Source organism: Sphaeramia orbicularis, chromosome 3 (genome assembly GCF_902148855.1).
Source record: "Sphaeramia orbicularis chromosome 3, fSphaOr1.1, whole genome shotgun sequence".
NCBI classification, from domain to species: Eukaryota; Metazoa; Chordata; class Actinopteri; order Kurtiformes; family Apogonidae; genus Sphaeramia; species Sphaeramia orbicularis.
In genome coordinates this window covers 59,994,852-60,007,058 of record NC_043959.1, presented here as the reverse complement: position 1 = coordinate 60,007,058, position 12,207 = coordinate 59,994,852, and the positions used below count along the sequence as shown (strand labels likewise).

General features: G+C 38.2%; 1 protein-coding gene across 1 annotated transcript in view; it reads right to left on the bottom strand.

Moving 5' to 3' along the window:
* The window catches only part of LOC115417205 (inactive serine protease PAMR1-like), a 50,466-nt gene extending 38,597 nt beyond the window's left edge, over positions 1-11,869 (bottom strand). The window contains exons 1-3 of the mRNA XM_030131212.1: positions 11,755-11,869; positions 7,400-7,570; positions 5,658-5,783 (exon numbers count right to left, since the gene is read on the bottom strand). Coding sequence (XP_029987072.1) covers positions 5,658-5,783; positions 7,400-7,570; positions 11,755-11,860 — 403 coding nt within the window. The 5' untranslated portion in view covers positions 11,861-11,869. The remainder of the gene's footprint in view (positions 1-5,657; positions 5,784-7,399; positions 7,571-11,754) is intronic.
* Between the last annotated feature and the right edge of the window lie 338 nt (positions 11,870-12,207).

The window sequence follows — 12,207 nt, the reverse complement described above, 5'->3', positions numbered from 1 at the left end:
AAAGGACCTGGTTTGTGTTGAAATTATGTTTATAATTGACAGTTATTAAGGATTTCGAATTTTCGAAAGCACTTTAACACGAACCCTCTCAGTGAGGCATATTTAAGCCTATTTCATTGAAATGTTTTGCTCAAAACAGGTTTTACTGACGTCATTAATTGTACAAGGACACATATTTTTCCTTTGTGTGTGCATCCAACTGACAGTATATGACCGCAAAGCATCCAAGTGGCAATTTTACCTCAGGCCATGAAAAATGAAGAAAGGAAAAACACCATGAGACAGAATCACAGGGATGGAAAGCAGGTAAAAAAAAAAAAAAAAAGAAAGAAAAAAAAAAAGAAAAGATGTTTCTTCTACAAAAGCACAAGGCAGCCGGAGGTTTACAAGAACACACTTCATTTAAACTGATGATAAGACCTGTTAGTTGCTTAATATGTCATTATTTGTGAATTCAAGAAAAGAAAAAGAGGAATTTGTGTCAACATTTAAGTATTTCAGGGATTATAATTTATGCTATAGACTGACAAATACCCACTGAGCTCAGTAGACTTCACAAGCAGTGTGTTGTCGCCACCAAGTGTTCATACCCTGTATAGCAACTTATACAGGACTAACTGGAATTTGTCCTTCATGAAAAACAACAAAATATTTCGGAAAACATGTAAAAGCAACCCATTGGTCAATAAGTCAAAACACAGTAACAGATATTCACTTCAAGATGTAAAAACAGACATATTTGGTACAATAAACAGCCTAAAAGCAATGTACAATCTATTTCTTTGTATTGTCACATTGCAGTGATCATTGCAAATAACATGAATTGCATGTGTTAATGATGAAAATGCAAGATGATGACAATAATGTAAAACAGGTTGAATTCATTTTAACAGTTTTTTGACCAGTGTTGTAATTTACTGGCATGATTTTAATCTAAATAATCACATAAAAGCAGTAATCCAAAACAGCATTTTGTCATAATTATCTTAAAAATACAAGTAAAATCAGGGACTTCAAGTCGAAAGCTGACCTGGGAAAGCTTATTTTAATTTCTATCAGTGTTTAGCTCCAGTGTAGTCAAAATACACAGAAAATGTTAAAAGTGTAACTGTCATTTTCTGTTATGACAACCGCAGTGTAACAACTTTAATGAATCACAGAGAAATGTATCAGTAAGGCTACGTTCAGACAGCAGGTCTTAATGCACAATTTAGATTTTTTGGTGAAATCTGATTTTTTTGTATGTGCTCGTTCATATTACACATTAACTGCGACTTCTATCAGTTTTGAGTATGAATTTAATACGACCCTGAAGTGACCCGCGTGCACAAAAGAGGTCCTGACGTAATACGAGACCACGCAGACATGAACTGTGTTTATGGAAGTAACACTTCTGAGACGCAGAATTGTGACGTTTGTCGCATTTCAATGATGCAAAGGTCGGATAAATGTGACCTGGCCGTTCAGACTGAAGCTGCATTACAAAGTATCAGATACTTATACTTATTTAGGACCGCATATGAAAGTGGCCTGGGTCAGATTTGTGCTGTTCAAACTGTCTTAAACAGATCAGATTAGAGATGTAACGATATGAAAATTTCATATCACGGTTATTGTGACCAAAATTATCACAGCTGTCAATATTATCGCGGGATTGTTGAAATGTGCTCAAAATGTTCAAAAAGTACTAATACACACACACTGAAATAATTTAACCAAGTTGTATTTTGAAAAAAATAAAATAAAATAAAATAACACATACAATGTGAACAAGAGTTTCACAACTTTACACAAAAAAACAAAAAGAAAAGAACACTGTCCACCACAAAGGACATTCCATAGACTCTGTTCCCATCGTTCATTTCAAAGAGCCGTTCAAAAGATTCGATTCATTTGTGAACGTCACACCACTGCCATTTTGTTTGTTTACTTACGCAGCAATAGATAAGAATTCAAATAAGTTTGGAGGACCGACACGATATAGAGGTCTTCAAGGATCCCGGAGGCAGTTTTTACTTATCACCCTATGAAATTTTTATTCATTTCTTGAATTTGGCTGCAGTTTTTTTGAGTTTTACCAGTAGTTTTTCGTAGAGTTTTATTTTGTTTGAGTGTTTTCAGGTGTTATGAGGATAGCCTTGGTTCATAGAAGCTCAAAACAATATGAAACATAATTCAGAAAAATATTTATTACAAGGTTCCATAATGCAGTCATTTTGTTCTTGCACACTGTGAAGCATTAACACTGGGGGAAGAAATAGGATTTTAGTTGTAGTCGACTAGAGTAAACCTATAATAAACCAAAAAACAACATGAATGATACTTTATGTATGTGTGTATTCATTTATTTAACCTCCTCAGACCCAGCTATGGGTGTTCTGTCCAGAGTTTCACAACTTTGTACAAAAAAAAGAAAACTGTCCACCACAAAGGACATTCCATAAAAATGTATAAAACTGTATCTGAAAAAACGGTTGCATCATGATGTTTCCAATATAGGCACTGATTTCATAAAAAACAAAAAAAGCTGGTACTTTGCCGACACTTCCTGGGTCTGAGGAGGTTAACATGTAAACATCAAACATACAAATGTGCATTAAAGATGGCACCTTATGGACATAAGAGATATCTGCACTAGGGGTGGGAATTGATACGATTTGATCAATATCAATGCCATTATCAATTCTGCTTACCAATCCAATTCCTTATCAATTCTCCTAATGATTCCTGAGTGTTTTATTTTATTTTTTTTTTATTTTTCTACATCAAATCATTCACAATGTCACAATGAGTGGACCAGGTCTGTGCGAGTGGACCGAGAGGAGCAGGGGGAGGGACTCCACAGCGGAGGTCCTGCAGGCAGACGCTTTAGAGCAGGAAATGAGCAGGATCACCAGGAGTTTTCAAAATGCGGTAATCAAATACAGTTTTCATGACAATTAGAATTTAAACAGTAATACTAACCGTCGTGAAGTTTAATCTTATACCAGTAATCGTTACGTCCATAGATCGGATATAGGTCACATATGGGCAAAAAAATCAGATTTGGGCCACATTTGGCTGCAGTCTGAACAAAGCCTTATTATGTTTAGGTTGATTGCAATGATTTGTTAAAAATGCAGGCGTCCTGTGTTTGGTAATAAATGTAGGTCCTGGGTACTCTGGCAGAAACAGACATTAATAACCACGAGTGAAAACAGTGGTTATGTCATACACTGTAAATAACTGAGATCATATGTCACTTAAATACTTGTTTATCACCTTCACTTAGTTTTTCAACCTTTGTCAAGTGACGTCGGCATCCTGAATTCCCTTTGACAGGTCTATTCCCCTTTGACAGATTTTCACCTGCTTTTTCATATTTGACCTTTGTTTCTGTCCGTTTACACTGGCTCGCTTTAACCCATAAAGACCCAAACCATGTACTGATTTAAAGTGTTGATCTATTAATCCTATTAATACATGTAAATAATTGGTGTAAAATACAGTTTGTCATCTTTTCATGGTCATCAGATATGACCCATTTGGACGTTCAGAGGCTCCATAGTTACCGTGGAAACACTGTTATCTTCTACAACATTGATTCACCAGCAAAACCCATAGAGTTGGATCAATGACAGTAGGTGGACACACTTGTTGTGTGTTCTGTTAATGATTGATTTTTGTTGAAAAAGTCACCTTTTCTTCCGTTTTCTCTGTTTCTGATATAACAATCAGCTTTAATCTGAGTTTTTATGAATATCTACATCATTTGTGAATTGAATACAGGAAAATACATGATTTTCACTGACAAAAGGCAAAATACAGAGGATAATATTATAATAAATGATGATAAATCACTCAAGAAAGATTAAATAGAGAAAAAAAAATTCATTTGGGAACTGCCACAAAAGTAGCACTGGGTCTTTATGGGTTAACATCAACCAGTGGAACCAGTTTGGAAGTTAATTAAATAAATAAATATATAAATAAATAAATAAATAAATAAGAAGTGCTTCACACATTATCTGTACAGTTTTTGAAATCAACCAATTCAAAAAAATTTAATGCTTGTCTCTTCTGTGTGAAAACTGGTTTAGTGTTTTTTTTTTTATGTATTATAAGTTTTATATGTACGTTTCCAAACTCCCCTTAGTAAATTATTTTTTGAACTATGGGAGAAGAGTACAAGATGGACAGCATTTTCCAGATTTCATCACAAAGTGAAATTTTATCCCACTTGGTCGAGGTTTTTGTACATATTGTGATGCTTTTGCATCATGTTATGTTACATAGTGTTTATATGATAACACACATGATTTTATTCATTTATATCTTCTGACTATGAGATCATTTCAATCAACTACGACACACTCTAAAACATTTCAGATGAATCTGATGTTTTAGGAATTAGAAAAAAAAAACAATCCCCAAAGACAACATGCTGGCACAAGACCTGAGTTATTTGCGTGGTAAAATATCCAGCCAAAGATCAGCTGGACCGATTGGAAACAGCTGTTTGCCAAAGGTTTAACAAGCATCAGGTTGTCTGTTTAGTGTTGGAGGAATTCAACAGCTGACATATTTTACACTGAAGCCCCTTTTCCATCGCAGGAACTCTTACAGTGTTTCCACTGAAATTACTTTCCCTCCAGTCCAAACTTTCCCTGAAAAAAGTTCCTGGTAGGGGGGTAGGCCTGTTCAGATTCCCCTAAATTGTTGGGGGCGGGGCTATGTGCTGAAGAACACTGATTGGTGGAACACATTTGTAGCATTCCACACCAACATTAGCCCACTGTAGCCAGTTTGTATGGTGTATTTATTTATTCCATTTCTTTAAGCTTCACTGTTTGTGTTTTCATTATTTGGAAAATGGAGCAAAAAAAAAGAGAAGCTGGATGGATGGATGGATGGATGGATGAGTGGACGGATGGATGGATAAATGAATGAATGAATAGATGGATGGATGGATGGATGAATGAACAGATGAGTGGACAGACAGATGAATGAATGAATGAATGAATGAATGAATGAATGAATAGATGGATAGATGAATGAATGAAGGATGGATGGATGGATGGATGGACGGACGGATGACGATGTCCATTTGTCGTATACATTACTAAGCTGAAGCCAAGCTGTGCGTATTCATCTCGCTCCCTCAAATGCGTTGCAATAATCTGTCTGTCCACCAGAATGTGCTCTGAACGAACGTATTTGCTCAGTTTGATCTTTTTTGCTCTGTTTTCCAGTTGAATACGCTCTTTTAGGCGTATTTTTCTGAGCCGTGCTTAGCGTATCCAGCTGGAGTCCAGCTGAGCCCAGACTGTTCTATCAGTGTCTTTGTGTGTCCATTAAAATCTGTTAAAGAGCGTATTCTGCAAATACACTCCAAACCTAGACCTCATCACACATACGCTGAATACGCTCAATAGAAATTCAGCAGCACTTCAAGTCACCGACTCCAGATGACCCAGCCTCATTTAGGTACAGCGGAAACCCAAACACTACCAGGAAGTCTGTTACCAGGTAAATAAGTTCCTGGGAATCTGGTGGAAAAGGGGTTATACTGGATGACGATACCAGACCCGTGAACATTATCAGATTTCTTTGACAGATGTGGGTCATAATCTTAAGCCCGTGTATAGAAAGAAAAAGCAGTAAACACAGAAACTCACTTTTACAGTCGCCTCCACTCCAGCCTTGGCGACACTCCGTACAATACTTTCCATTGACGAAAAAGTCATCATTGGCTCTCCATGTCCCATTGTGGCAGGATTTACAATTCTCAAACAGACTGCAGCCTAGAAGAGTGGAAGGAAGGGTATAATTAACTCTTGGTGCTAAAAACTCTTTTTTTTATCTTTATTTCAAAGATTACAGTTAACAAAGATCAAAGGTACAATCGACAAGGCCACAGGAACTTAGAACAATCTTAACATACAAAGTAAAAACTAATAAAATGTAAAGAGATTCTTAGACATTAGTTCTCTGTAAAAAGTTTTTCATATAGTTTGACAGTCTTTCACATTTGGGGGAGTCTAAAGCCAGTGTTTTTCAACCTTGGGGCCAGGACCCCACGTGGGGTCGCCTGGAATTCAAATGAGGTCACCTGAAATTTCTAGTAATTGTTAAAAAAAAAAAAACCCTACATAAAAAAAATATATGGTGAGTTGAGAGAGACAATCCATAAAAGACATGACAAACTGTGAAGCTGAAACTGAAGCACTGTGGTTCTGTTTATCTGTCAAATGTTCATTGTGGTCGGTTTAAAGGTGTGGGAGACTTTCATGACCAACTTCTCATCAAATCTGTCAAACCTCAGTCCTATCCTCAGTATCATGAATCTGTTCGTCTGTCTGTCATTCCTCACCTGAATCTCTTGCATCACGGTGAACAGTTTCTTAGTGTCATCCACCAGAAACAAACCATGTGTTTACAAACAGAGCCAGGAGGGAACTCAGGCATCTTTGGAATTTTGTCACGATGTGCATTGTGGGAAACAGAGGTTCACGCAGCCGCCTGACACCAGCAGCTGGAACAGACACGATGCGGAAACGGCAGGAGCTCCCTTCCCTCTATGCATATTCCTCCAGCCGTTTCCGCGTTTCAGCTGTTTCCACGTCATGATTGTTTCATCCATATAATATCATATGGTTGCGCTGCCGTGGCCGCACTCAGGTGGCTGCGCAAACCAACGTTATTATCGTTAATGAAAACTAAGGAAATGATGAAAACTAGAATTGTAAAAACATTTTCGTTAACTGAAATAAATACAAACTATAATTAAAAGAAAAAAACATAACTGACTGAAACTGTATTGTGCGTTTACAAAACTAACTAAAACGGATAAAAATTATGGATAAAATTCCCTTCGTTTTCGTCTTTGTCAATGTCGGATTGATACGAAAGCGATTTATTTCGCTCTAGCAATTTTAGCTAGCAGCACCATACGACATTTCACGGTCCGTCACTTGTGGTTCATAGTCGTCTTCTCGTCCCCACTCAGAGACTAAAGTTGGGAGAAAATAGCAGAGTCCTGTATGGGATTTTTTTTTTAATACGACAGTGAAGAAGATAAAAGATACAAAAAAACTATAAATTAATACTAAAACGAAACTAAAACTAAGCATTTAGAAAAAAATGAAAACTAATAAAAACAAGCAAACCTGCTTTAAAACAAATTAAAACTAAAGGAATTAGAGAAAAAAAAAGTCAAAACTAAATAAAACTAAACTAAAATGAAAAACCCAAAACTATTAGAACCTCGGAGAACAGCTGTAGAATAACTGTCCACTGTGGCGATCACTATGCATGAAAGGGTTAACACCCAGCAGAAAAAAACCTACATCTGCTTTTTAGAAATTGAGGCAGTGAAGGAACGAGTGCGACGGTTCTCTGTGTGGTGGTGGAAGTGTACCTGGATGAATGATACAGGGGTCACACTGATCCAGAGCATTGCGACAACAGGGAACCGTGTAGCCCACCTTCGAACCTTTTGAGGGGCAGCGACACTGGATCAGCTGGTACTCACAACATGGACGACACATGACGCTCCACCGAGAACTTGGACAGTCGTCTGCAGGAGGAACTGTAGAAAAACAGAAGGACATGACCAGTGACGTGCAGTCAGAGGAGGCAGAGCCTCCCTTGTCAATCTTGAAAAGAAAAAAAAACTTGACTATAAAATATAATAAATGTTGATAGTTGTCAGCTGGTATGTCCTATAAACTCATTTTCCGTTCTAATCCAATATTGTTATTATTACTTTTTTTTTGTCAATTAGAATAGCAGAATTTCCGCATGCTCCGTTCAAATACAGGGAGGAGATGCATTGTGAGGCAGCGCTGTGCTGTGCCTCCTGCAGAACTGTCTCCTCCCCTCATGAACTCTGCTGGTACCCGATGAAAATACTGTGTCGCTGTCCCTCTGTATATCGCAGTTCAAATGCTTTCAAACACTCTGATTCTATGCTCTATCCTTCCATAATCTGCAGAACGTATGGAATGTATTTCTGTATTGTGTTTAGGCTCACAGATTAATCATGAAACCATAGTGAAAAAGTCACTAGGGGAGGCACACAGTACCCCTGCCTCATGATAGATGGCGCCTGTGAGTCCACAGATTCATGCGCTTATAATCTTCTTCGTTCTTTTTTATACACTTTAATTCACCAGGATCGGCGCATGGATTTCATGTACACATAAAGGTGAGACCATAAACTTTTTTTATTTTTAGTTTGAAATGGCTCTTTTTGAAGGTTTCCTGTTGAGTTCCTGCCAGTCTACCTATGCTGACCTGATGCAGAGCCCATATACCCAGGCCGTTCCTTTGGCTCACTCTCTCTATTCCAGTTTCTCAGGCCACCATATATTTGTAGATCTGGCTCTGAAAGAGTCAGTGCCTCCCCAGCCATGAACCCCACTGCACGTCACTGGACATGACTCCTCAAATGGAAAATAATAGAGGGTCTGCACATACGTCACTTCCCCCCCAGGCCACGCCCCTCTCAGTCAGACTGAGTGTCTTAAACAAAGGAACATGGGAAATCTGAATTTAAATGAAGGACAGTTGGACTGGACATGGATCTGTACGAGCTACCAAAGAACAAGTGGTCCATGAACACTGACATGTGGACACACATGGAGGATCCAGACCTGATCCAGGGGGGAGGGGGTCAGCGCTATTTGGACCTGAAACTAATATACATGGTTTCATCAGGACTGACAACCAGGGTCCAAAACTAGGACCCAGAACCAGCTGATCCAATGGCTCCAAAACTAGGGCCCAGAACCAGCTGATCCAGAGGCTCCAAAACTAGGGCCCAGAACCAGCTGATCCAAAGGCTCCAAAACTAGGGCCCAGAACCAGCTGATCCAAAGGCTCCAAAACTAGGGCCCAGAACCAGCTGATCCAAAGGTCATTTCCAGTCGAGCGTGGACTGACCCCAGTGAATATATGCATGATCTACTGGGACTGAGCAGATTTACTGAGTCTAGTTCAGATCTAGTCCTTTATCCAACACAGATACTACTGCTGTGGACCAGCAGGGCACCACTGCATTCTGGGAAATTAGCAGATTTACACCACCTGGTTTAAATTAACACATTATTCTGGTAATATTATGACTTTATTGTCGAAATATGACGACTTTAATCTCATAAACCAATGACATTTTCATTAAATTATGAGTTTTTTTTCTACGACTTTATTCTCATTGTGATTCTTTTTGTATTCAACTTTATTCTCATAAAATTACAGGTTTAATATCGATATTTTCTGACTTTATTCTGGTAGTGCCCAGTGGTTTTCTTTTCTTCTGTGGTCCTAATACTCCGTCGTAGCTTTATTCTCCAGTTCCTCCGTATTTGTAAAACTAGGTTGGCCTCAGTTTCAGTTAGTTTACTAATCATGTAGAAGCACAAGGTTCAGAATCACAAACTGAAGACAAAAACAATGAAAGATCTGATCATGAAACCAAGAGCTGCACTAAGAAGGAACGTTAGCCAAAACAATAGGTCATTTCAGGTCTGACTGGACCCAAAAATACAGCAGAAATTAACACAGATCTAGGTTTGGTTTCCTGGATTTGTGGATCCATCTCCTTCTCTTTTCTTTGTCTTTGGGTGTCTGTAAACGATAGCTCCCACTGCTTTAAGAACCTGAAAATACAATCAATGAACAACAGCTCTGCCCCATTTTGGATTCAATATTGTTCTTCAGTTTAGACAGGATTGAAGCCAACGCTGTCACTCATCTGCCTCTGACTGACACTCAGTGGGCGGAACCGCCGTGACGTCACGTGCAGACCCTCTATAGGAGGCTGAAAGGACAATAATTGCTCACTAATGTCTCAGTTGGTCATTTCAACAGTCACCCTGTTTTTATTAACGTTAGCCTCATAGTATAATTGCCTGAAGTCATATTTGCTACCATATTGTATCTGCAAAAAATGTAGCAGCAGTGTTAGGAGAGTAAAGTTGATTTAGGAACGTAGGAACTTATGACTTAGGAAATTATGTTATGAGGCTAATGATAGGTGAAATAGTTTCAGACACACACAGTGTATTTTCAGTGGTGTTTTGAAATTGGGGTGTGGAGTAAAATCATAGCACCTAGCAACAAATTTAGCGACCATAATTTCCAGACTGTAATGCTGCGTTCCAGGCAACCCGTAACTCATGTTTTTCCAACCTTCTACTGGTAAAAACGCACTGGAATGGCAGTCAAACCTGTGACCTCCCACCTGTTTTACTTTGTACAATGTGTACAATTAATACTAGGATAACGACACGCAATCAACTTATTTATTAGATCTCAGGTGAACATGCTACAGCGACAGCAGAAATCCTTCAATGACACACCCCTTCTTACTCTGTGCACGTGATATAAAACAATACACTACATATCCAATAGGTGGCAGTAGAATATTGTGTCACTTCTTAAACTTAGATATTCTGTATAGAATATTACACCACCATTTTGTGCTCAAATGAAAAATGGAAAAAACGGATAACGACCATTTCATCTGATTTTGCTATTTTCAATATAGTTCAGTTGTCTGACCCAGAAGAAGTCGTTACAAGGGAAGAAAATAAACAGACGGAATCATGGCCGGACTGGAGGAATATTTTGCTATAATTAAGCAGCTGTTTGATACGTACGGAAGCGTACTGCATTCACACAAATATTAATTCGGCTCTGTTTTTCTGAATTAATTCAGAAAAACAGCCGAATTTAAATTTTTTCACAAAACAGTATCTTGTTAATTTAGAAAATTCCGTTTTTTTTTCATTTTTTTCTCTAGTAATGACTACTTCCAGGTCAGACAACTTGACTATATTGAAAATAGCAAAATCCGATGAAACGGTCGTTATTCATTTTTTCCATTTTTCATTTGAGCACAAAATCGGGAAATGGAAAAACAAACCATTATCCATTTTTCACATTGTGGTTTTGAAAATTAAAAACAAAAAAAAGAGTGTTGTTTCTGTTTTTTGATTTTTGGTTTTAAATTGAAAAACAAATGAACAAATGATATATGGATTCAACCTGTAACTGGTGTTTTTCCATCCTTCTACTGGTGAAAATGCACTGGAATGTCAGTCAAACCTGGGACTTCCACCTTTGAACTTGTACTAGATCCATGTTCTCCCAGTTCTGAGTTCTAGTTTGTTAAAATGTGAGAACAGATTAGCAGTATTTAAGAAAAGTGTTTTATAGTTTTCACACAGTATGTCAGTAAATGATCATCAGGCTGCCTTTGTAAATATGAATCTGTTCTTAATTGCTTCCCTGGGTACACAAAGGTTTAATAAAAATAAAAAATGCATGGTGTCCAGCTGAGTGGACATTTTTATAACCCCATGAAAAATAGGTTCATTAAAAAAAAAATTTTAATCACATTGTTTTTTTCATGTCCACAGAGGAAAAAAAATCTTGATTAAGGTTCTCATTATTCATGCATGAAAGGGTTAATGTGAGGCCTAATTGTGTATTTCCTTGGCGTACCCCTGTGCATAAAATTGGACCGACATGCAGCACCTTTCTTAGGAAAAGAGTCAGCATGAACTGAAACAGCAGGAGAAGTGAGTCATCATCGTGAAATAACTCCACAGTTAGTCAGTCAGTCAGTTTTGGCTGTTTTTCTGCTAAAAGTTAGAACAAACCGAAGGAAAGTAGATACTGGGGATAGAAAACACCAAGTTTCTCTCCACAGGAGTATACAGTAACAACAGTAATCACAGCTCCTGTCAGCGGGTGTGTTGTACTTACCATATGGCCATGATTCTACACACAAACAAGTAACTAGAAGGAGGTAGTGGATTCTGCAGTCCAGGAGAGCTGGCACAAACGTTTGCCTTGTCAGGAAAATGAGCATGTTTGCATCTGAGCTCCCACTTTTAACTTCCAACAAAGCAGCACCTACAGACGTTCCAACACGCTCACCGTGTGACGTAGCAGTGGATGAAGAAGTCTCATTTTAGTGCCTCTGGATGAGATCTTTAACCCTTTCACTCTATAATGTTTTCATTGGTTCAAAGCTGCACATGCTCAGTAAAATGTTCATGTTGCACTAGTGCTAGCTCTACTACCGGCTCCCCTGTCTCTGCTCTAGTTGTGAATCCAGAATGAGTGCACAGCTGAAGAGTAACAAGGGAAAAATCCTTATTGGCAAAGGAAGTGGAAAGTGTATTTGAGGGAAATAAAGGCATGCTAATGAGGAAA